At 35.1% G+C, this 24,890-nt stretch overlaps 1 protein-coding gene across 9 annotated transcripts in view; it reads right to left on the reverse strand.

The window, feature by feature from the left end:
* LRCH1 (leucine rich repeats and calponin homology domain containing 1) overlaps nt 1-24,890 on the reverse strand; it is a 133,208-nt gene that overhangs the window by 27,769 nt on the left and 80,549 nt on the right. For 2 of the 9 annotated variants that reach the window (XR_005102586.1, XM_037377085.1), the window contains exons 8-17: nt 24,444-24,549; nt 22,812-22,924; nt 18,981-19,048; nt 17,833-17,919; nt 14,916-15,005; nt 14,769-14,805; nt 13,986-14,099; nt 11,841-11,888; nt 10,551-10,623; nt 4,721-4,825 (exon numbers count right to left, since the gene is read on the reverse strand). Coding sequence is in view for 3 of the 9 variants with exons in the window: in XM_037377085.1 (XP_037232982.1) it covers nt 4,721-4,825; nt 10,551-10,623; nt 11,841-11,888; nt 13,986-14,099; nt 14,769-14,805; nt 14,916-15,005; nt 17,833-17,919; nt 18,981-19,048; nt 22,812-22,924; nt 24,444-24,549 (841 nt within the window). In the remaining 6 variants the exon portion in view is untranslated. The remainder of the gene's footprint in view (nt 1-4,720; nt 4,826-10,550; nt 10,624-11,840; nt 11,889-13,985; nt 14,100-14,768; nt 14,806-14,915; nt 15,006-17,832; nt 17,920-18,980; nt 19,049-22,811; nt 22,925-24,443; nt 24,550-24,890) is intronic. The other 7 variants (XR_005102588.1, XM_037377087.1, XR_005102590.1 and 4 more) reach the window with 5 other exon arrangements.

The raw sequence follows: 24,890 nt of genomic DNA on the forward strand, positions 1-24,890 counted from the left end.
CATACAGCTACTGCTCAGTCTCAGTTTTGTTAATTTAAGGCCATTAAAGAAGAAGAGGATAATTTCTGGTTCAATAAATAACAGAATAGGAGAGAAGCCTTTTGTTTCCTAAAAGGCACATCAGAAAATTGGAAGTGTCTGAATTGCCAATGACACCTACTAGAGAGTAAAAAAAGATTAAGTACTCTTGACTGTAAGAAAGGTACACATGGGCATAATCACAGTAATTCAGATGTTCAATTAAAAACTGTGGCACATCAGGCATTTTATTGAGGTTGTGATTTGTGTAATAGGCTGAATTTTAAAAATCAGTCCTCAAAATATCTAACAAAATAAAACACTGAATCCTCGGTAGAAGGAAATTTCATCTACATTCTGATGAAAAGTAAACTGTTACTGAAGCCCTAGAATCAGTTCAGAGTCAACATACAAAACTGTACCCTCTGCCATCTCAGGCTCAGATAAACAAGATGAAGTTTCTGCACGAGAAAAGCTTTGAAGTCTCAGACAAGTCTAGTCACCAGAAATTGCACCTAACTGTATGCAGGTTAGTTAAGTAGCAAAATTAATAATATAAGCTACTTCTCTAACCAAAGGGACAGACATATACCACCTATGGCAGCTCAGCCAACAGGCAGCAGTTCTTTCCCTTATTTACTGAAAAGAGCTTAAGGCAACAAACTCCTTACACATCCTTAGGCTACTTATCTGAGGCACCAAGACAGAATAAACTATGGCCAGTTCCCAAACGTGCTTCCTTCTAATACTTGACTCACACAGTCATAGTTATAACTTTTCACAGACAACTGAAATCTACTACTGCTGCTAAATCAGTAATTTCAGGAAATGCCATATTAAAGGCTATTCGTTAAACAAAACTGCTTTTAAATAGAACACCTAAATATTACAGGTTTATGTTAATAAACTCTAACCTTCTTAATATCATCAGAAATCCCACTGGCAGAGTGGGAGAGTGTCCTGTAAAGAACATGCAGAACTGAGAACTACAGATACTGACTGCAGCTCAGTTCCCTTCTCCAGATGGACTGCGCAGCTTCACCAGTGCCACCATTCAGAAGCACCTACACACAGGTGCACACATCATAATAAAAACATTTTTTGACAAAGGTCAACTTTGCTGACCTCCCACACATAACTTGAGTGTAGCGGAGTCGTGCCTTCAGATTCAATAGGTCCGTATTTTATCTTTGGTTTTGGAGATGGCAAACTACAAGCTCCCAATAGAACTCTGTTCAAAAGCATGGTATATCAACAACTATGAGCTACTTAACATTTAGTACAGAGGCTATGACTGCACATACCCAAACACAAAGGTTGTTAACGGCTGTAACTGCTATTGTTATGAAGTATAACGATCTATATATCTGATTTAACCACACCATTTCAAAAGCATTACCTACTGATTTAGATAATTTAAAACTAATCAGTACATCGGTAAATTTCTGATGAAGGTACTTAAATATGGTGAAAATTAATTAACTAGAAATAGCTAAAATGTTATTTAATAAACTATATAGTAAAGTGTATAGTTTAGGACAGCTACAAGAACAACAAAGAAAATCAACTCCCAAGTTTTCAAAGTGCAGAAACTCTTTCCCAGGACTTCTATTAAATGCCAGAACTGTATTGTACTGAGTTAAAATTTCTGCATTAGCAACTCTGTAACAATTCACTGGAGACTGCTTCTAAATTTTTAAGAGATTAAATAAAAATCTCCTATTGCTTTTATTAAAAACCGTAGCTGCAACTTCTAGATTTTCATTTTAGAAATGGTTCATTGTATAACACTAATTGAGCTTTGGTGTCTCTCACAGATGAAATACCCAGATAAAACCATACTTGAAGAGTAACAGTAATTAAATTGTATTTAAATACCACTGTAGCTTTATTAGCAGCAGCAATATTTCAAAGGATTTCCTACAAAATCATTAGTTCATATTTATGTTCAATTTTGCAAGTATCAGAGAATTATTATGGACTTAAATTCAGTTTGGCCACACCTGTCTTTGCTTAGGCCTTTGCTAAGTCAATATGAATGTCCCAAGATCTTCCTTCCAATTTCAGACTACAACTGTTAATAAAAAGTAAGTAGCAACGTAACTTATGCAATTCCATTCACGAATGAGACAGACATTCCACCATGAGGAAAAAGACAGGCTAATCTCAAGGCTGCATGAAACTACAATTAAAAGTTTCTAAATAAAATAAGTTTAATTGATTAAAAAAAAACAAAACCAAAACACATACTCTCAAAAGCATTAGTTATAAAAGTTTCAGTTATATACTGAATTTAAAGGAAAATGTTCTAACACAGGGAGTTTTGGTAGTGCTGGGTATTGCTTGCTTCTCTGCACTCCACACTTTTTCCAGCAAGGGGAGCTCACACCTCACACAGCCCCGAAGGTCCAGGCTCTGCTCTCCACAAGTGTGTTTCTGCTTTTTGAACCCTTGGTGAGCCAAGGGTACTACATAATGCTTGTTCCAATATTATTTTTTTTTAAAAAAAAGTATTTTGTACAAGTCTCAACAAGTCAAATGGATAATAGCGAATAACACTGTATGTATTTAACATATCTCTGTCAAGGACAAACTCCCTCGTCAAAATTTTCATTTTTGTACTTACAGTGCACATAGGTCACTATTTATAGCACATCAAAGAATCCAGTGTCCAAAGTACTTAGTGTGACAACGTTATCCTTCAGGTAAGCAATAAAATTATTTAACCTGACTCTAAAAATAATAGACAAAAGACAGGCAGAGATGAAGTCAGGCTAAAAGTTTATGGTTAGATTTCTCTTTGTTCGATTTATTCAGTCCAAATTTAAGAGTGAAGTTGTTATACAGTATTTGCTAAACCAAAGCCTCCACAATGGTATGGACATTGGTCTTGGGAGACCTGTCTATTCCAAGCCTTATAACCTCCCAGAAATTCTAGACTTAGCCTCCACTGTTGCAAAGCTGATGCCAGATAGTTACATTAAAGATGATACGAAGTTAAGATGCTACATTGATGCATGGCTTTTCTACATCAAAGGCTACACCTATACTCGCAAGCCTGCACACATTAATACTGTGAACATTGCTTCCTGGTACAGTTTTGGTCAGTGCAAACCCACCTCTTTTCCACACAATGTCTAGGTATAGCTTGAGGAATAGCACAGGCAAAGGACATTACCTAAAGGTAGCTTAAATGCAGCCATCCTGTTTTGGAAAGTAAGAGTGCTTAGGTATGTGTTTGAATCATGCTCTGCCAACTAACCTCACCACCAGAGAATGGTCTTTGGTCCATTTTACTTCCTACCATAGGAAGATACACCTTAGATAAACTCTAAACAGAAAGGCAACAGTCTTGAATAAAAAAAAATTATAGTTGTAAAACCTGAATAAAAAAAAATATAGTTGTAAAAGCAGTTTTCTGTCTAACAGCCCAAGGTAACCACTAGTATTTGCATTTGGCTTAAGATTTGAATGGCATGAGACATTTATCTCTTCCAAATGCACAAGCACATGCTAGTCTGTACTGCTCGTTTTATTTAGAAGAACAAAACAATAGCAAATCCAGATTACAAATCAAATTCTGCACCAATAGAAGTACCTCTAGCTTTCTTTGTTAGAATATTCATCAGCGAAACATGAAGATGGCTTCATACCATCCTGAACTAAATTCAGTTTTTCCACTTACCATTATCACAATTCTTATATTCCATACGTATTTCCTTTACAAAGCCAATTCCTTACATACGCTGTCTTTTATGGGTTTATATACAAGAACACTCTGGCAACAGAAAGTACTGTCAAGTAATGGACTGAACTACGAATGCTGGTATTTATCATTCAAGATTTGTGGTCTTGGTTTCAATCTGATGCTTCTGACAGGTTCACTGACTTCTAATACCTAAACACCCTTGTAATTTAGGGCAACTGGAAGAACAAAAGTCCTACTTTAAAAAAAATAAATCATCTCCCTATCCAATAATTACAAACAGTTTAATTGTCTAGGGTCTGTTTCTTCCATCTGACATTTAAGTATTAATGCATTATAAGATCCTGATAGCCCAAACATGGCCAGCTTTGCATATTAAAGCCATGACTCAACAATGACACCCTGGAGAAAAATGAAACAAAAGCAGCAAAGTCCACTAAGGTACCTCGTCTTCACTACACATAGAGAAGTCTGACCGCTTACTAACAGATTCTGTCGGACAAAACCTACTATTTTTGCTTAGCTGATTGTTTCAGCTTTATTTCTTCAAGGATTTATCTTCTAATGAAGTTAGTTATGCATCTGCATCAAAAACTGCTGATGGGAGCAGGATATTTTCATTAACAGTCAGTACCTCTCAAAAAATAATAAATAAAAAAATGCAGAAAAGACAGCAGCAAAACTAATTGTTGTTTGAGTACAACTTTTATAAACGCTTGAAAATAAAGTAAGTAAATAAACCTATGTTGGAAATAGTTCTTGGAGCAGATGTCATGGGAAAAGTGTTTTTGCCAGACTTGAAAACAGTGACCCATGTCAGTCATTTAGTTTTAATAATATGTATTCTACAATAAATTAACATGCATCCTCTGAGGTGTTGAGTCTTATAAACATTCCCTCAAGAGTAGCATCTTTCATCCTTAGCCACATGGAGCATTTGCCATATATTCAGGTTTCTGGAAACAAAATTAAGTAAATTATATATGGAACACCTACCATTGTCACTGTCTCCTTCAGATGGGATACTGTAGCTAAAGTTGTCCCATGTTTGTGCCTGTGTAAGTGTGTTGAAGGAAATAGGAGAAAGACTGAGGGATGGGTCTGCTGGAGGGGAGTGACAGCCAGTCCAGCCACGGTGGTGTAAGGACCAGAGAAGGGATAAAAGTGGGCAGCAGCATTTCATATATGGCATTAGGATTGTATGGTAATGACAAAGATGTAATTCAAAGGTGATTAATATAAAATGTGTAATTTTTGAGAAAAGAATGAAAGATGGTGCAGAATAAAAAGAATGAAAAGTTATATGTTAGTACTTGCAAATCATACATTATATGCGCAGTTAAGGCTGTTAAGCTTAGCAAGTTCATTGTAACCATAGCCCTTCATACAACTTCTTTTCAACCAAGTTTTAAGAAAAAGTACCCACAGATTTTACATTATAGCTTGACAAAAAACCTTGACTCTGTGAATCAGGGGGTAAACATATCAGCTATGAAGTTCCGCAATGCAAAGTTCAGAGAATAAGAATTTTGGTATTTTTGGTAACCATGTAATATGAACACTTCCTCCCCCAAAGACAAGAAAATTTACACATCCATATAAAAATATTATTACATTACAACTTCCTAGTTGATTTTTATCAGTAGCAACTATATTATCCCTTGGACTCTCATTCTGTTGAAATATGTTCTGTAAGTACATGTACTACATTTTCTTTTTATTTAATTCACTTAATAGTACATGCAGCACTACTTTCATTTCTTGCTGACTCTCTCCAGCAATAAGTTCAAAGCTACAATGGGCCCCCCATCGAAGGAAAGTTCTGGTCCTCTGCAACTTTTACAGACTTTCCAGGGACAAGAAGTGACATACAAGAATTCCAAAGGATGATCCTGAGTCTGCACCATGAGCCTTGGCAAACCCGCACTGTAGACAGTCTTCTAACAAACGTGAGTTCAGTAATGATCCAGCTGGGCTCCATAAAGCATGTAGAATTGCACATTTCTACAGAAGTTGCAACAGAGTCTGAAGACTATTCACCAGATGACTGTAAAACAGTCATCGCCAGATGACAGTTCATGACCATCCATCAACTCATTATGGAGCTCAACTTGCACAGCAATACAGTCCCTATTCTCCATCCATTCTGCCTTTTCTCCTTCAACCAGTCATGACAACACCTCTTACTTGTTCCTCAAATCTTTCAGCAGACATTTTTATTCCTTTCTCATCTACTCTGCATTTCTGTCTCCTGTCTTGATTGTGGCAAGGATTTCTGCCCAAACTTTCCTCAAGCCTCCATTCTACAGTGTTTCAGAACTGGACACCAACATCCTTAAAATCTCCTCCCTGCTTGTCTTCAGCACATCACCCATCCTTTCAAAGCTTCCCCCTGGTTTCCTATTTGCTGACACAGAATTTAAGCCTCTCTTTCTTTGCCCTTCACAATGATGTCACACCTTAATGAGATTTTCCTGTATCTGATCATGATGTTCCTTACCACTTCTGCCACAAAAATTATGAACTCACTCATTTCTTGGTTTCCTACACGTATTTCCATGTTTTATCTACTGAATCCCCCACACAAGCAACAAACTGATTATAAACTACCTCTACTCTAAATGCTAAGCCATAACCCTAAATCAATTTAAAATGACCATGTAGATAAAAAAAAAAATCAGCTAAAACCATTTAATATTAGGAGAAACTCCAAGGTAAAGTTTCAGTGAGCACAGAATGTCCCTATATTTTACCATTCCAAACTAATAATCATAAGGAACTTAATCACATGAACTTTCTCCTTCCCACAATTCTGGAAACTGTATTAACATGATAATTCAGACAGTGTGGTATAAAACTCCACCTTGAAATTTTCTTCACACTCAACAGTTCAAGAGTTCTCTCTCTTTAGCCATCATACCTTTTTCCAAAGCCAGCTTTTTACTGCTTCTGGCTATTGGGACACCAGGTCAGCTGAATCTGAGAGTCAGCACAACTTAAACTCTGAGCAAAGTAAACAGTGGGTAACAGAATACAGATTCATGGCAAATGATAAAAGTCTTTAATTATGCTGTCAATTAGGATTCACGTTATTTTCCAAAGTACACGGATAGTGCAGTTAGGGAAGGAAACAAATGGAAAGAGTAAATATCCAGATATTAGACATTAGACAAACACTGGGTTAATGAGTAAGATTATGCTAAGTAAACAGTTGCAAGGGAACAACTTTTGATTTCACAATACAAAGTGCTCTGCGATTTTGAGTTTTGTCAGTGCTGCTTTTAGCCTCTGAAAGTACAATATTTTCATTTTTCTGTATTGCTGTCACCTTGTTCAGCAGAAACTATGAAACATAGTGACCTCAAAATGGCACAGAACATAAGGAAAAATATTCTTGAGTACTGAAAGATGTATTAGTAGATGTTCAGGCTTGAAGGTCTGGCATATTAAAGATATTGTGGCAAGAACTTTGTAACACTCAGTTTCGACAATTAGCACCACAGAACATTTTAATCAATTCACGAGTCATGCACAGAGTTTAAATTTATTAACTATTTTGAGTCATTCTTTTCAGACAGCAAAAGACCTTCCCAAGGGCAAAACTATAGTTCTAATAAAATTTGTAATCATTGGTTCCTTTCAATTGTAATTTTTTAAGTTTTTCAAAATTAACATGAATTTGAGAAGCCCATACTCTATGAAAGTATTTAAAATACAGGAGGAAATATTCTGAAAAATTAAGAAATCCTCTCTGTTTTTACCTGCTACATAAAGATCAGACCCTTGAAAATAATCTGTCAAGACATCAAAACATATTCATTACCTTTCAAAGCATTTTCAAAGCATATCTGATGTCAGCCATCAGATACAAATTTTCCCAGTGTTTTGCCTAACTTTAAAATGAAAGAATAAAAGGACTTGCAGTCCTGAACACATAGCAGTATGTACTAGCACAGAAGTTTAAGCCACTGTGGTTTATCCTCTGGAAGCACTTCCATTTGTGTGTGTACTTCAAAAAACCTGGAATCCTTACTAGAAATCTAGAACTGTTTACTTTCACCCTTCCAAGAGACATAAATCATTATGAAACAACGACGGGGCAGAGGAGTGGTCAAATAGAAAGCAACATTCATTCAGAAGAGATGAAAATAAACACAGTGAACATAAACTCTCCCATTTCAGAAAGGTACAGTTGCATATATTTTCATTGAAAATTTGCCACTATTTTTTCCACAGATTGTGATGTACACTTAAGAGTGTTAGAACACTTTAATGTTCTTTTTATCTGGCACTTATATTTAAAAGATTTATAGAAGCAAGTAATTCAAATGTAAGCGCTAATCAAGTTAAATAGCTAAAACTCATTTTCAGTTAGTTTTAAAGTTTCCCCTAAGGCCATGAAGAACTTAAACTACAAACTGAGCTGAAAAACTTTCCTGGATCACAGAATTGCTGAACCCCTAGACTAGCTCAGCTCTAGGGCAATAAAGCAGTACATAATTAATAAGTTCAAATTCAGACAGCGGTAGGGTGGTTCAACTCACACCAAACCTGCACAAAGTTTTAAAGGAAATAACAGTGAAGAAACTAGAGACATAGCAAACTAACCAGCTTTAATGGGAAAAACATGCAGGATTTAAACATACCAGTATTTTTGGTCATGTACTACTTTTACATGTAAATTATTCTTGTATGTTAGCAAAACTAACTTTAATGCTACTTTTAAAGTAATTCCAGGGTGGGAGCAGGAGAGGGAACAACATGCAGCTTCACTACCCCTTTCCAAGGTTTCACTTTGTTACATTGCGCTGCACAGCTAATATAGTGTCTTTTTATCTGAGGTTGGACCTAAAGTTTTACTGTTGGCATATTCCCCTGTCTTACTGTGGTATAAATTTAAGGTAAAATGACTGAAACTGGATGTGATGAGGTGAAAGATTGTGCAGTAATGGCTCAAGCATGGTGACTCTTTAATGTATAACATGGAAAGGAAAATAAATTCAGGTTGAGTTTTCTGCAACAGCTGTAACCAAAATACACTATTGTATTGGCATTCTCAAAATGATTCAAATGTATGAATTTGAATTGGTACAATGGAGGAAATCAACAGCTTATAACCGATTGACTTGGGTATTCAAAGAGGCTATATACAGCTGCAACATAGTGAGGGGAAGAACTGTAGTAGTTGTGCACATTTGGTCTTTCATCATGCGACTTGGAGGATTTGTTGCAAAGGACTGCAACAACCATCGCAATCCAGTCTTACTAGAAATCCTCTAAAAAAAGATTCACTAGGGTATTTTGCCCTGACCTATTAGAGTAATTAAGTATAGGAAATCTTGGCACACTGATATACCAACATTCAGAAGCACATGTTAAACTAATGCTTGAACGAGAAGCCACAGTCTTGCATTCTCTTGCACAGCACTGGTTCCAGTCCCCGGCAGCAGATTTCATTGGCAGCTCAGCAGAACATAGGCTACATCCTGTGAAAGCTGCAACATGGCATGGGCCTCTGCCTTCACAAATCTTGCAGTAATACCATCGAGGAAAATGCTGCCACTGGACTGTGCAATATTACTCAATGGATTATTTTTTTTCCAAATCCTGAAAGGACTCATTTGCTCATCATTTAACCCACACTTTAAATATATAAGTAGCAACATATCTAAAGCACCCGGAGCATACAAGAATAGAGCCAGAGTTTAACAGTCCAACAAACTAAGAAATACAAGTGATCTGTCAAACTGTGAATCATAAATGCGTGAGAAATTTGAAAAATCCTTTTCATGAAACAAGGTTGGTTCAATACCATTTTATTTGCTTTTAAAACCTTTTCTTTAAAAAAAAGATATCTATGGGTACAATTTCTTAAACATTCAAATATGAAACTGCTGCCATTATTGCCAAGACATTTTGTTATGGAAACTACAAGCTTGTAGTGGTTTACCAGCATTTTATTAAAAGCATTTGTGGTGAATGAGATAAAACAGAATTACAGTGTTAGGATGCTGGAACATACTGAAAAACCTGCAGTTACTCTTCAAAGGTGATGTGAGATGACTTAACAACATTGACTACCTCAGCACAGAGAATATAAAAAGTGAGTTTAATTGTGTAGCTAATTGTTTTTAAAGGAAGTTGTTATCCAAGCCCTCAAATACATCTATAGGGTTTTTTTGTGAGAGGGGTTTTGGTTTGGGGGGGGGGGGGGGAATGTTGTTTGCTTGTTTGTTTTAAATAAACTGCTGCTTGATTAAAAGATTGATAGTTATGCAGATTTAGTGCACTGCAAATTCATTAAACTCAGCTGCTGGCTGAAGTAAACATCTAATCATCCTTACACAAGCATAACTACTGAAAAGCTCACTGCAATGAGCAATTTTCAGAGAAATGCATAAGCGTTTTCAAAAAGAGCCTAATTATTCACGTGTATTTATTCAGCAATATCTAAACTGTAAAGTAAAAATTGTATTTCAATTAGTATATGTCAGCACAGATGATATATATGCATATATGTGTAAAGTATGTGTATTTAAACACAGACACACATTTTTAAACATACATACATATAATTTTATAAAACATCTAATTATTCACAAGGATGAAAATTAATCCATATATAATGTGCCGAATACATATGTGTAACAAATTCAATCTATTAAAACCTATAACCTTAAAATATTCTAATCTTCTTTTAGCTGTTGTACAGAAAATGTTTCATTAGTGCCTTCTTAAGGGAAAAAAATACAGACATATATTAATAACACAGATGTAAAAAAAGAAAGAGCACATACAATATGGTTGATTTTCTTTCCCACATTACCTGAGCGTGGCTTCAGGCCAAAAGGGATCGTGGTGTTTGTAGTAGGAGACATTGTTGGACTTTTATCCTTGCTCTGTGTAATTCAAGAACATGAATCTAAGTAAGAGTAACATCCAGAAAATCTCAGCACAACTGACTATATAAAATGCAAAAGGTAACAATACTGCATGCTACAACTGTATCACCATAATCTGATCACAATATAGCCTCAAACCTATGACATTCTCTCTTTTTTTATTGCGTCCTATTCCTTTGCTGGAAAAGATGAGTTTCTGACCAAAGACTGCAAGATATTACCCCTAGCTATAAATAAGCTCAATTGTTTCTCAGTTTTCTCCCATGTAATCATTTGGTTCCATCAAATGTACATTTTTGTGGCATAGAACATTTAGAAAAACAAAGACATGTTTTTTCCTTAGTTATGTTTGTTTCTTTCACAGAATTAATTGCCATTCAGCATGGTATTTTCCATGCAACACTGAATTTCTAACTAAAAAGCAGAAGAGGACATTCAGCATTCACCTCAGAGCAATATAGCCTAGTTCAGGGTCAGGGGTGAACAGCTGCAGCAGGAGGAGTGGAGTGGTGGCATACAGGAGAACATGAGGTATAATCATACCACCAATGGTAACATAGGAAGAGTCCATAACCAAGCTCCATAATGGGAATCCTATTTAAAAAGTCATTCCTCAGGGAGCCAGAAACCACAGGAGTCCCATCACCAAGACTGGTAGAAGGTGGCTGGGTGGGTGCTCAAGAATTTACAAGATGCTCATACACAGTGCAGTGCAAAGGGAGAAGCTCTATTTCTGCACAGAAAATATAAAGATAAAAGATCTCCATAAGGAGCTCCCTACAGTTTCCTTTTTTGACCTTCTAAGATTTACACTGTGAAAGCAACAGAATCAGTAAAATCAGACTCCCCTCTGAAAACTAATCAAGAACATGACAACTGTGCAAAAAGAAATTTCGTTAAAACCAATAGAAAAAACTTCTGAAACAAGGAAGAGTCAAAAAAAGAAAATGTGGCAGAACAAACAAAATGTAAAAAAAATAAAATGTTTTATACTAAACTACATAACTCAGAAACAAGCTTATTAGAAAGTGTATTTCTATTCCCTGGTAAATCCTTACAACAACAAGAATAAACCACAGGCCAATTACTGATGAACTCAGTTATATTTTCTGTGATACTCAATTACATTCTTTGTTTAGTGTATGAACCATAGGCAGACCCATACGAACCAGGTAAAACCCGTAAGAGATAAACAAATGGCATTAGCATCTTACCTCATTGTGGGAGGTTTGCCCACTAGCATTCCAAACAATCAGATCATTCTGCATGTTTCGAAAAGGGGCAGGGAGAGGAAAAAAAATAATAAAATTCAGCAACTATATTAGTGGTACACCACAACAGGATATTTTATTCATGATACTCAGACATACATGAGTACTTAATTAATATTTTTTTCACTGAATCAATTTTCATGAATAATATTTTATTGCTAGATGAACAACATTCACAAAAACCTTGTGGAGATTACTCACACAGATTTGTCATTCATTTTTTAGTCTCAATCCTAACTGCATTTATAAGATGTTAACATATGTTGGTTCAAATGCAGTATCCAATTTTGTTTCACAGATTTTGTAATTGAACTATCACCAAGAGTTTAAGATGCAAATATAGATTTTTTAATATAGATTTGAAGAGAGAAGTATTCCGTAAGCAGCTCATTTTATAACTGCAATATAACATACCTTTTGTTACCACTTCTGCTATAGTTAAACTGGAAACATGTAAATCACGTTAACAACTACAAAATACAACCATTAATTCTGCATCAATCATAACTCAGCTGAAACACAGCTGGCATAAGTAAAACCAAATTATAATTCAATTCAAAATAATTTCCTTAGGCTCTTTTTTTTTTCTTTATCAATAACAAATGAAACAAAAGACAGCACTTGGAACACTTGGCGCCAACAGTCACCGAGCTTTCCAAAAGTTAACGAGATGGGATTACACTCATTTTACTTCATGACCTTTCTTGGCTCCTTTCCAAGCTTAAAAAAAATTCTTCAGCTTATTAATCTTATTCACCTGATCCCAGCCAGCTCTACCTGGGGACTTCCATGCTTGAGCACTCCTGTGCTCAGGGACTATGTTCTTGTGACAGACCTGCTAATTATTCCTATGTTGCAGGCCTAAACTCTCTCACAGCACGTAAATCACTAGTCAGAATTTTGAATTTACGCTAAATTGAATTGATTGAGTATCACAAGAAGTAACAGAAGTGCTTACTGTGCTACAGAGAATGTAGCATGATTTAAAAACTTGCCCTTGCAAGACATGTCTCAATTTCATGGAACACGCCTAGGGCTTTCACCTGCTAACAGTTCACATCAGACCCTCTGCAACTGTTTAGAAAGATTTCTTTTTTTCTTTTTAAAAGGTTCTTGAAAGTGAATCAGCAGTGTTCTTGTTAAACAGTTCATCAAAAGCGAGACCACACACAGTTTTGACAGTGAATTAACCTTATCTGTTAGTGTCAGCAATGTAGTAAGAACTGTTCCAAATAAAGTGTAGTAACCCCAACGTATGACAATATAACAAAAGAGATTAATCAACTCAATTTTTGTAAATTTGGTATTTTAAAGAAAAAAACAAAGACAAAATTAGGACTAACAGAATCACAATGATATCATAGGAATATTTGATGGTAATGATGATTATACTAAAAATATTTGAGAAGCATCAAGATAAACCAGATTCAGTCTATGTCTGGATAAGATAGACCATATTAAGGTACTACTAATTTAGACAGAACATATGTAATTTTGTTCTAAGAATCTTCTTGCAAGAGCAGCCACAAAAATCCCTCTACAAACAAGTTCTGAAGTAACAACATATGCATCAAATATTTATTTTTTAATAGTTATTTCTGGATCATTGCAATGTACACAACATTTAAGATATTTCTGAAACTAAAACTATCATCTCAACCCATATACAGTCTGTTTGCAACATTAAACATTAAAAATTAAAAATAGTGCTGTTAACAAAAACTTAGCAGCTTACATAACTATAACAGTATTTGGGGTGAGGGGTAAGAGGAATCAGGTGTTTCATTTTATTCAAGATCTAACTTTGAGATGACTTCTTTTTTTCCAGGGGCACACAGCCACTGCAACTATAGTAGTTTTTATTGGGAAAAAGAAAGACTTTTATCAGTTCCATTATATCAGGTTTTTTTCCTGAAAATTGGTCTTAACCATATTCCTGTTCACAGCCAAACCTTGAGATTCACGCTAAGGCAAAAAAACCCAGCCTCAATGGACCTAAGCCCACTATTATCTCCACGCACAAACTGAGAGAATGCAATGATCCGTTCCAAACGTTTCCACTTCTAATGCATCTAGACACCTCCATACCTGATTCAATGACCATTTTTCACCCTTTTCACAAGTTCTCCCTTCCGGCTTTGCTTTCTCCATAATCAGCTCCTTCCTCCTCTGAAATTCTAGTTCCTCTTCAGCATTTTCTCTCTGTAAGAAAAATAACTCTTTAGACTGTTTATCACTGGAATTTTTTATTTTTTTTTTTGGCATAACATTACCTCAGAAGTATTTCTTACAAATACTGTGATGAAAAGCAAAGTAGTAAGCAGACACTATATACTTGCAGTTCCAGTGCTAACAGGTAAATAAATGGCTTCATAAAGAATACCAGGTCCACCAGTCAGGATACAGATCAAATAATAAGCAGCATATATCACACTGTAAAACTCATACTTTATATACTCTCTGTAACTACAGTGACATGCTCTGGGAAAACAATAGTTTTTAGTGTACAAAAAATTTCTGTGTTATCCTTAATGAATGTACTCTTCTCCTACACCAGAACAGGAATATAGCGGGGTGGGATGGTAGATGAGTATGCATAACTGTGCTGTGAACTGGCATACATGAAAGTCACACACAAGGGAGAAAAAAAATGAAATGAAAAATTAACTGATAAACCCAGAAAAAAAATTTATATATACACATATAAAAAAATAAAAGCAGTTCCATAAAAACGTTTAAGAAGAATTAGTTTTGTCCTCCAGCCTACTAAATTTTTCCCTTTCCTACCTGGTAGATTAATAATTGATGAAATTGTTGGCTCATTTCCCATGTTTTCCCCCCAAATATTTTGTAATGATACACTCAACATACCTGACCAAGGGAAGACATCTCCATCTGCATTTGACTGCTATGTATAAAGATAAACAAATGCAAATATGTGATTCATTGTGTCAAAACTTGAATATGATGAATCTAACAAATGCATTATTTTTCTCTAAAAAAGGTAGATAAACACACTTTACTGTAGACTCCTGAAATTCTAAAGCTGTTGCTGGTTCCGTGGGATACAGATTCACACCACTGCTCTCTGAAATATCCATGCTTAATCTGCAAGGTTTGAAATAAAAATATTGCACTGGGGTATAGCTTTAGTAACCATTCTGTTCAGTATTTAATTTCAAACAAAAGGATATATGAAATACTTTATTCTTATGGTTCTAACCTGCTGAATGTTATATCTTAAGAACTTTCTGAAATGCCTCCTTATGCTTCACTGTCACCAGTTCAGTCAAAGCACTATTAATGCTTTAATCTGTGAAATGACACCTTGAGCAATGGCTTGTATCAAAACAAAATGACCTGTTTGCTACAAACAACCATGCCATTATCTAGCAGACTATGAAGTTCTATATCCAACCTCTAGCACCCTGTGCTCAAATAGAAGCCACAGCCCTGGTTAGATATCAACATTTAATTTACAGTGGATGAAAATAAAGCAGTACAACAATAAATTCACAACAGACAATGATCTGAAAGAAAGCAGTGAATATAGGAAAGGGAATATAGGAATGTGAAGCAAACATCTGAAAATACTGAAAAAGTTTGAGACTGAAATATTTTCCCTTTCGAGAACTGAAATGCTGCTTATGTGCACATAGGGTATGCAAATTTGAAACTCTGCAGAACACTAGGACAACAGTAACTGCACAAGCATTTTAAAAGTTTAATAATCAAATACATTAGCAAAAATAGCTCCAATTATAAATATAAATATATATATATCTATCTAAATGCTCTACACTGAGCTCTAGCCAGTGCACTAGGTGTGTCAGCATCACCTACTGTTTCAGCCCCTACAATGGTTTCTCTTTCTAACTCCTCAAAGGAGTGTGAGATAAGGATAATTCTGGCTAGCTAGTTATTTCAACTAGGTTATCCCAACTAGGTGATTAGAGTTATATTGATGCACAAAGGAAACCTCTTAGAAGAAAGTTATAATTTTTGACATGATCTAGGTTTAAGTTAAAAGCACATGAAAGCCTTTGTGCATCTTAAACTAAATAGCAATGGAAGCATTTAAATTCCTTTGTGGATCTGGATAGACAAAAACTATTCAGTATGAAAACCACAAGTTTGTCAGTCTGCTTCATATAATGTCAGTATATACCAAACTGCCATGTAATACAGTAATTATTAAAGAAATTATGAAAAACCCATGGCCCAGAATATTGAATATCTACAGCATCATTTGGCAAATATTAGGCACCCAGGAGTATCTTGCTGGGTAAGTCTGGATGTTAACATACAGGAGACATACATTGAAAAGCCTATATAGTGCTCAGTAAATTAAAAATAATTACTAATTTTAAGGTTAGAATATGAAAGTGCAGCTACAACCACCCCCCTCCCAACAATATGCAAAAAAATCCAGTAGAAAGTATGGACATCATGACATGATTAGCTATTTTTAAAAGCCACATTTCAAATTTTCTGTAGTGTTACTAATGAAAGCAACATCTGAATATGCATGGAGAAACAGATTAATTTTCTGTATTTTATTGCCCTTTTAAATTTTATAAGAAAAACTATATATGTAGGAAATATTAGGGTAATATTTGACAAAAGAACAAGTGACAAAATTTATAAGGCTAACAACTGAAATTTTTTTTTAACATTGCTTTTTTCCAAACCAGACTTTTTAATTGCAACACTTTTCCCACAAAGTAATAAGCCTCATACGAGCTGCAGAAGCAATGGTATACTATCTCACAGAAAGCACAGGAACTATAAAGTTTTCCTAATTTGTATGACACTTTATTAAGCAAAAATACTTGTGTTTCAAGTATTTAGTACATGATTCAAGAATTCAAGTATTCTTTATATGATTCAAAATACAGCCAGATAATTGTCTCCCTAGAAATTTTAACAGGAGTGAAATTCTGTTCTAAAAAGTACAAAGGTCTGCTAGGTGAAGAAGTGGTATCAAAATAGCCATTTAAACTGAAAAACAGTGTAGTCACAAGATCAAACAGCTATGGTAAAGTGGCCAAGGGAGGAAAGAGAAAAACAAGGATAATTAAGCCTGGAAGTAGAATCTTCAGAAAAATGAAGCTGTCAGCTAGTTACCTCACAGAAGTAACGAAGAAAAATGAGTTACCTAGCTTTGAAATGAACTTAACCAATTTCTGAAGGTGATTACACAAAGAAAAGCAATAGCAAGCATCTGGACAGAACTACCTACAGCATTCCTGTCAGTCCTCTGAAGTAAGACAAGTGTGTTTTGTTTTGTTTTGTTTTTTTCCAAATGCTTATTCCTTTGCTTATTCACAGATCCAGAGTCATTCCACCTGACTTTAGCCATTTAAAAGAGACACTTAAATTATAAAACCTTGTCTTCTGTGGTCAGGGGTAATCTAAAAATCTTTCTCTAGCTGCTTCTTCCTCTTTCTCCGTTTGATTTCAGAGTGAGACTAAAGAAACCCCACCACCATTTCAGACACTCCTTTATGTGCTCCACTGAGATGGGATGAAGATGGGCCAGAAGACTTTCTCCTTTCCCACAAAATACACCCAGCATGAGTAAGTAGAGGAGAGTTTATACACCCTACAAGAAATGTGTCAGTCCTAGACAAAACTTCAGAATATCACAGCAGTGCACATGAGATGAATGGTTAAGGGGTGTCTCCACCTCTAAATTTAGTTTTCTTTTATACCTGAAATCCTTCTTAATTTACTGGGAATCTTGTCTAGATACTCAGGGAGAGAATGCAAGTTTCCTTCTTAGCTATCTAAGCACCTCCTGAAAAACATCAGTATGCTAACAAAGCACCTCATAACTCCAGAGACCTTTCAATTATCAGTTAAAAAAGAACTCTAAAGTCAGTCAAAAAATTTTAAATACATTACATTAACACATCAGCTATTGTAAGCATACCTGTTGGGATCTTGTAATAAATCTACTGCTTCTCTTAGTTGTTCTATCATTGCTATATCAATAGTTTGTTCTTCTGATAAATTTATTCTATAACAGAAAACAAAAGCGTTCAAAAAAGAGGAACAACAGCAATTATCAAGGGTAGGCTGAATTTCGGTTTGTGAGCTGTATCTTTCAACTGGCTTGCAAACACTAGAGGGGAAAAAACAGCTTCTGTGTACACTACTATGTGCTGAATTTATGGAATTTCTTCTGAAAAAAATTCTCCAGCACTTTGTCTTTGACTAAGCCCACCAACCTAATGCATACATACATAAACAAATGTGATTAACTAAAACTTTTAGCATTCAATTAAACAGACTGGCTTCTAAAATTGAAAATTTATTTACCAATATTTGACTTTCATTGGCTGCACTCATCACATGTACTGTTTTAAGATAAGTACTAAATATTTTTTTTAATGGACCAGCATGCTTTTTTCTTGCTTTTCCACATCTCTAATTATTTTTTGGGGTTAGAAACACAGTCTCCTGTTAGTTCTATCAATAAGGGTCTTTCAGAAAGTACTTATTTTTCCCTTCTTTTAGTTTTTGTTTTTAAATCATATCAGACTCCACTGTTTGGATGACTGACAACTTCACATTACATTGTCATATTAAATCCCCTTTTCTTTATGCACTCCCCTCAGCAACTGATGTTCACTTGCTCTGCTCTTGAATTAATGTCTATGAATTAATGATTGCTTTAGGGTTAAAATTGTGACAAAAGGAAAAAGACTGAGGAATTTTTTCCAATTAAATTAATTATTTTAAAAAGCACATTAAATTTAGATCTTGCAAGTTTCAATAAAATCCTTTTTTACCAATGCCACTAACAGATTAAATATCAAAATACATAATTAAAAGGCTTGCATGCTACATAGGTAAAAAATATTACAGCATTGTTGGTGCATACAAATTAATTAGTTGTAATATATCACCCACTCTATTTAGCAATAATGTGTAAAACACTGAGCACACAAGAGCAGCAATGCTGTGCTTCTGTCATGTCTCCATGTCAACAAAATTATTAAATAAGGAAATACCAGTTCTAGTTAATCTAATTAAATGACATAGCTAATTACTCATAGATACATAAAAAATACTTACATTTCGTCTGTTTGCCATTGTGTGTCCTCTTCTATTCTCAGCAATTCATCACACTCTGCTGCTCTGCTCTGTAAGCAGACAAAGTGATATTGAGAACTAAACTTTGCAATTAAGTAGGCAGATAAATTTTGCTTTCAGACTCAGCACTGACCTCATTTATGTAACAGCTTAGGGTGGCTAGTGGCAGCAATCCAACACTTATGCTCCACTCCTCACTCTACCCCCTTTTAAGATATTGGTTACCAGATCTTCTATTCACTGTTCAGATTTTATTGAGGTCAACAGCCCTTACCCTCCTTTAACAGTAAAAAAAAAAAAAAAAAAAAAAAAAAAAAAAAATCAAGCAGCATGAGAATTCTTTACTCTGTGTCCCAGATTTCACTTGTGCTTTCCTGGTGTATGCAAACAATGCTTCAATTAAGCACGACCCTAACTCTCCTCCTACTTGACCTCCTGCCACAGCCAGATTTGTTTACAGACAAGGAAATTCTAAATATGCAAATGGTAGCAACTGTGTACTCCATCCATAATTATTAACAGGATTCCTACTTGACAGTTTTAATAGCCTTGAATATATTTTTTTAAAAAACAAATCAGATCAAAAGCTGCATGCAAGAATTGGTATCAGAGCCAGCTATTTTGGGTTCAATGTATTGTAAATTAGAGCTCCCACTGTCCTACCTGTAATATCAAGTACTACTTATTAGAAACCTTGACTCTCTTTTATGCTTGCATTTGGTGCTTTACAATTTTCTTTTCTTTTTCATCTCAGATAGGCAGAAACACTGAAGTAGTTCAGTTGCTGGTAAAGAAACAAGCTCTCTAAATGGATGTGCATTTGTACTGGTAGACAATGAACAGCAGAAAACAGAGAGGCTTATCCTCCTTTATGTCATGTGTTTGGCACATCAGTCGCATCACCCTGTACCAATAAATGCTATCCAACTCTGCCATGTGTCACTGAAGAGTGTGCCAGCTTCTCTAACATTCTCCAAAGATGGCCCATTTCGCAGTGCCAATCCCCACTAGAATGAATAGAGAGCCATTCTTTTTCTTCTCCTTACAGGAATGAAGTAGTGATTTTTCCCCAAAAAAAGGATGCACATCATAAGATGACAAAAACTGCAGCACTTATTCCAGAAGGTGATCCTCAGCCTCTGGGCATAATTATATAGATAAAATAAAGCCATACAAATTAGGACTAACATTTGAAAAATTACTAAATCCTCCAAGATTAAGCTTCTCTTTTGCACTGCAAGTTGTACTGATTTTATGTATAGTTTAGTTAACCAGAATTTCAATTTTTGAAGACACCCACTGTCCCAAAAGGCATTCTAATACATGACTAAATAAAAAAAAAAAAAGAACCCAACAGACTCTGAAATCTGCACAAGAGGGAAAATGCCCCAAATTCAAAATCTTGAGAATAAAATGGATTTACTACCTGTTCAAGTCACCGGTTGTTGATCTCAACTGTCATAATATTAAGATATCAAAATGACAATAAATTAAACTGCTTACTCTGGAAATATTCTTATACTGAAACTCAATACAGTTATATATATTTTACTGAACCAGTGCTTGCAACACATTATTTTAGATAATATTATCTTACTATTATAGAGGACATTCCCAAGGGAATAGTCAAAGGGTATGCTACTGAAAATCAACATGATGAAATCAGAAGAACAAGAAAAGGAAATACAAAGTGTATACATAATATAATATATGGTCAGCTTCAGATGTGTGTACCCCTTTGTCAGGAGAGGATGGAAGTATTCTATCCCATTTTACCTAGTTCATTAACCTAAAATGTGCAAACTTGCTGAAAATCTGTATGCAGGAAACATACAATAATTTATTAACTTTTTAACTATCTAAAAATACTACTAATAAGATTTTAACTATCGGGGGGGGGAGGGGCGGGGAATCCTTCAACCTTTTTTTAGTATGGAAGTCGCAAAAGAACAAGCCAATATAAGATAAATTGTAGTGTCCTAAACATCCAGCAACTGTAAATAATAATAATATACACTACTGAATTCACATTTGTATTTGTAAATAGCAAAAACCAGTAATATGTATTTACTATATAAATAAAAATTTCTGATAACTACATGTCTTCAGTAACTATCAAAAGGAAAAGTTTGTTGGTTTTTTTTCTCATTTGTTCTTAAATGCTAGTCCTCTGCATCTCCTCCCTCAGAGACTGCAACTAGCTAAAGATGATCTGCAAGAGTTTTGTTACTAGAAAAGACAAAAACACTGCTCAAATAAAGAGATCTTTTGCAGAACCAGAAGTCTGTTTCCAAGAGGTTGAAAGGCCACATCCTTTCTCTTTCTGCTATTACTTCCCAGTACATTTTTTCCTATAAGGGATGGAAGTTGGAAGTGATAAAATGCCTCTTTGCACCCCTTAAGAATCTCTGCAGGAGGAGAAAATTAGTCTAAAAATATCCATACTAGATAATCCCTTCTGGCCTATAAATCAAGAGGAGACATCATGCTCACAGGAATGGTACAGTACTACTATCTCTCAAGTACCTTTGCATTATAAAGGATCTAGAAAAACTATTCAGCAAATAAATTTTCGCAGGAAAAAAAACTCTTAGCACTTGCTCAGAATTTCTCCAGAAACTTCCAAAAATTCCTCAGTCTACCTAACTACATGTAATCTATAAATTCATCAGTCAGTCCTTACTATATAATAAAGCAAGTGAATTTCATGAGTTACCACACAACAGCAATCACTAATGATTCTTAATACATTTCTATGGATTATTGCAGCTTACTCAGACATGTATGTCTAGACAGATTCCACTAAACCTAATGCCACAAACAGAAAAAAATGAGTAAATGACAACACAAATGGGAAAAACAAAATGGTACAACACAACAATTTCTAAAAGATCACTCATTGTGACAAGTAGTTCAAAAAGAAAGCCCATTTGATAGTTCCGTGACAAGAAGCCGTATGCCAGGAAGATGCCACATGGCTGATAAGCACCTACTTATTAACCATGACAGAAAGACAAAAGTAATGGATTAAGCAACTATGATGTGTAACCAGCAACCCAGAGCTCCAGTGTTCAGTAACAAACATCTTAAGGAAACTGAAGTGGCACCCAGACCTTTACATATGAAAAAGACTGATGGGTACAATATCAGAGTTTCTTGTTATGGGTAACCTGTGTTTTCTTACATACTTCATTAAACACACATATATACATAAATACATTTACAATTATTCAAAAGCACTTTTCTATCACCTCTATCATCTACGAAGTTCATAACAGAGCCAGTGTATACTCCCTAAACTCATCAAGAGAGGAAATCTTGTAAGAGGTGGGGTCCTAGAATAATGGATTTTATATCATTTGTCTTTACAGATGTCTCAAATTCTACTATAATTTTAAAACATTTAGGAAAATGTATTTTAATACCATAATGTTAATGCATAACTTTAGCCACCAAAGCTAACACGGAAAGTCTTGCTTTTTACAAATGTAATAAATGAAAAGATTGCTCAATTCAAAATATAAAGCAAACAGTACAGAAAATAACTGCAACATTTTTTAAAAGTCTTAAACATAGTTAAAGGATAACTCTCACATATATTAGAAAGCGTTATGGGTAAGCGGACTTCCTAGATTAATTATAATCATTTTAAACCTACCTGCTTATTTTTGCCTTCTGTATCTTTTATGACAATGAATATCAAATGCAGTCGCTTATTCATTAAAATGTCTGCAGTTTGTCATTCCTGTTTGCTCTATACTTACAAAAGTAGTGAAGATATTTCCCCCCCACTTAAAATTGTCACAAACTTGCCTTAATGTAACTCATGAATTCAGTAGTAAGAGTATCCGATTCATCAAACTGGTTTCCTGTTTCTCTTGACTTATCATTGACCATCAAGTGAGAAGATCCTTGATGGAATTCCACTAGTAACAACAAAAAAATATAGAAGAATGATTTCTGGTTCAGCTCAACGTGTTACTTAACATAATTTAAATGTATTAAATTATACAGCTCAAAACCAAAGAAAGTTTACATTTCAAGCATATTACAAACGTCAAACAAATTAAGACCTTTGCATTTTAACAAGTGATGCCAATTTGTTTTAAAATTGTAATAAATCAATACCCTGGGCTCATACATTTGTAGATCAGAAGCACCACAACAGGTACTGATGGAGTCAGTTTTGAACTGTACCAGGTATGTCTTGCCATTATCCATACAAGAACACAGCTGGACGGCTTCAGAATATTTTAAGACATTCAAATGTTTCAGCCAGTGATTTGCAGTTTAATGCAACTGCAGAGTCACTATGCTGTAACAAAAACTCAAATTCCTAGCAGAACTCAGACAAAATTATTCAGAGCCTTCAGAGCCTATGCCAACCTCTTGCTTACATATACTATTTCCAGGGCTATGAGGCAGTAATTTTCCCCTCTGTTTGAAGTACTCCGATCCTAAAACTTACCCTCTCTAGTTTGCTAATAAACACTATAGGATATAATGCTCTTACTATCTCACTTCATATTCTACTAAATTCTGATGAGTATCTCAACTGAAGTTAATTTAAGCTAGTATGTAACACTGAGGAAAGGCTGACCTCCTATTTATGTGGTTTCCATATGCAACTCACTGAGTTCATCCTGCCATTTTTCATTAGTATGTGTAGACCTTGGAGAAACATTGTTTATCAGTGCATAGATATGATTTAGAAATATACAAGTGACTTTAATAAAATCCAGGTAAAATTACACCTTCTTGTAAAATCTGAAGAGATTTACTTTTTGCCAGAGGTAATGCAGAGTTTGATTAATAAAGCTTTATATATGCATGAAGTCCAACTACAGAAATAGACTCTGCTTTTGTACATTGCTAACTCAGATTCTGCATTAACGTTTTTATTAAGTTATTACACTGGTTATATTACTGGTTGGGAAGCATGGTTCAAACCAACTCTCATTTTTCTCCCCCTGGCCAGAACCAGAACTTTAATACTTGAGATAAGGTGTCACAAGTTCACTGGAATTGTTACAGAAAATAACTATAAGGATCTCGATTCATTATAGTTAAAAATATTCTAAGTAGCACACTTTTTTTGCTTTTTTACATGACTGCATGTGCATGCACAAAGCTTCTGGATAGGTAAGCGTTTATTACAAAAAAAATTAAATTGCACAAGGTAGTGAAAATACCTGTTTTCAACTAGAATATCAGCATGAAAAAAAATTTAATAAGGCATTTATCCAGTGCAAAATTAAACACTGAAAATTCCAAGGAAAAATAGCAGCAAATAAAACTGATTTCATTTAAAGATGATGTTTGTCGACCCCTGAAATATTGATGCTTGTTGGGCTGTGAATTTTTCGAACTGAATTTACAGTCTTATACATGGAAGTATCAAGAGAATTTCCCCATATCTAACTTCCACTGTTGCTACATTCCAACCTTTTCTTGAGTTAGCGCGGTGACCTGAATCTTCCTTTACAACGTGATCTTCTTCCATGATGTCCGACATCGGAACATTAAAGCTGATAGTATCTTCATCAGATGGCTAAGAAGAAATAAGAGAATCACTGGTTTCAGCTCAAACCAAGAGTGATAAAAATGTATATATTAAGATGAGTGCTCACTAAAGACTGGCAAACTAACATGGGAGAGGATACCAGAGCATCCAACATGACCAAATCGGGTTGTAGGAAGATGCAGTCATGCTGAATACATCCTTACAAGAGGCCTGCCAAGCAGCAAATTCATCTGTTCTCTTTTCCTATTGTCCTCACTGCACCAGTCCTCTCCTTGCGGTGACACCACTGTACTGTGCTGCTCCCTGTGCACTTTCCTGGGACAGCTGAAAATACAGGCTCCTTGCAGCCACCAAAATCTGCAGAAAAA

This window comes from Falco rusticolus, chromosome 2 (assembly GCF_015220075.1).
Source record: "Falco rusticolus isolate bFalRus1 chromosome 2, bFalRus1.pri, whole genome shotgun sequence".
NCBI lineage: Eukaryota > Metazoa > Chordata > Aves > Falconiformes > Falconidae > Falco > Falco rusticolus.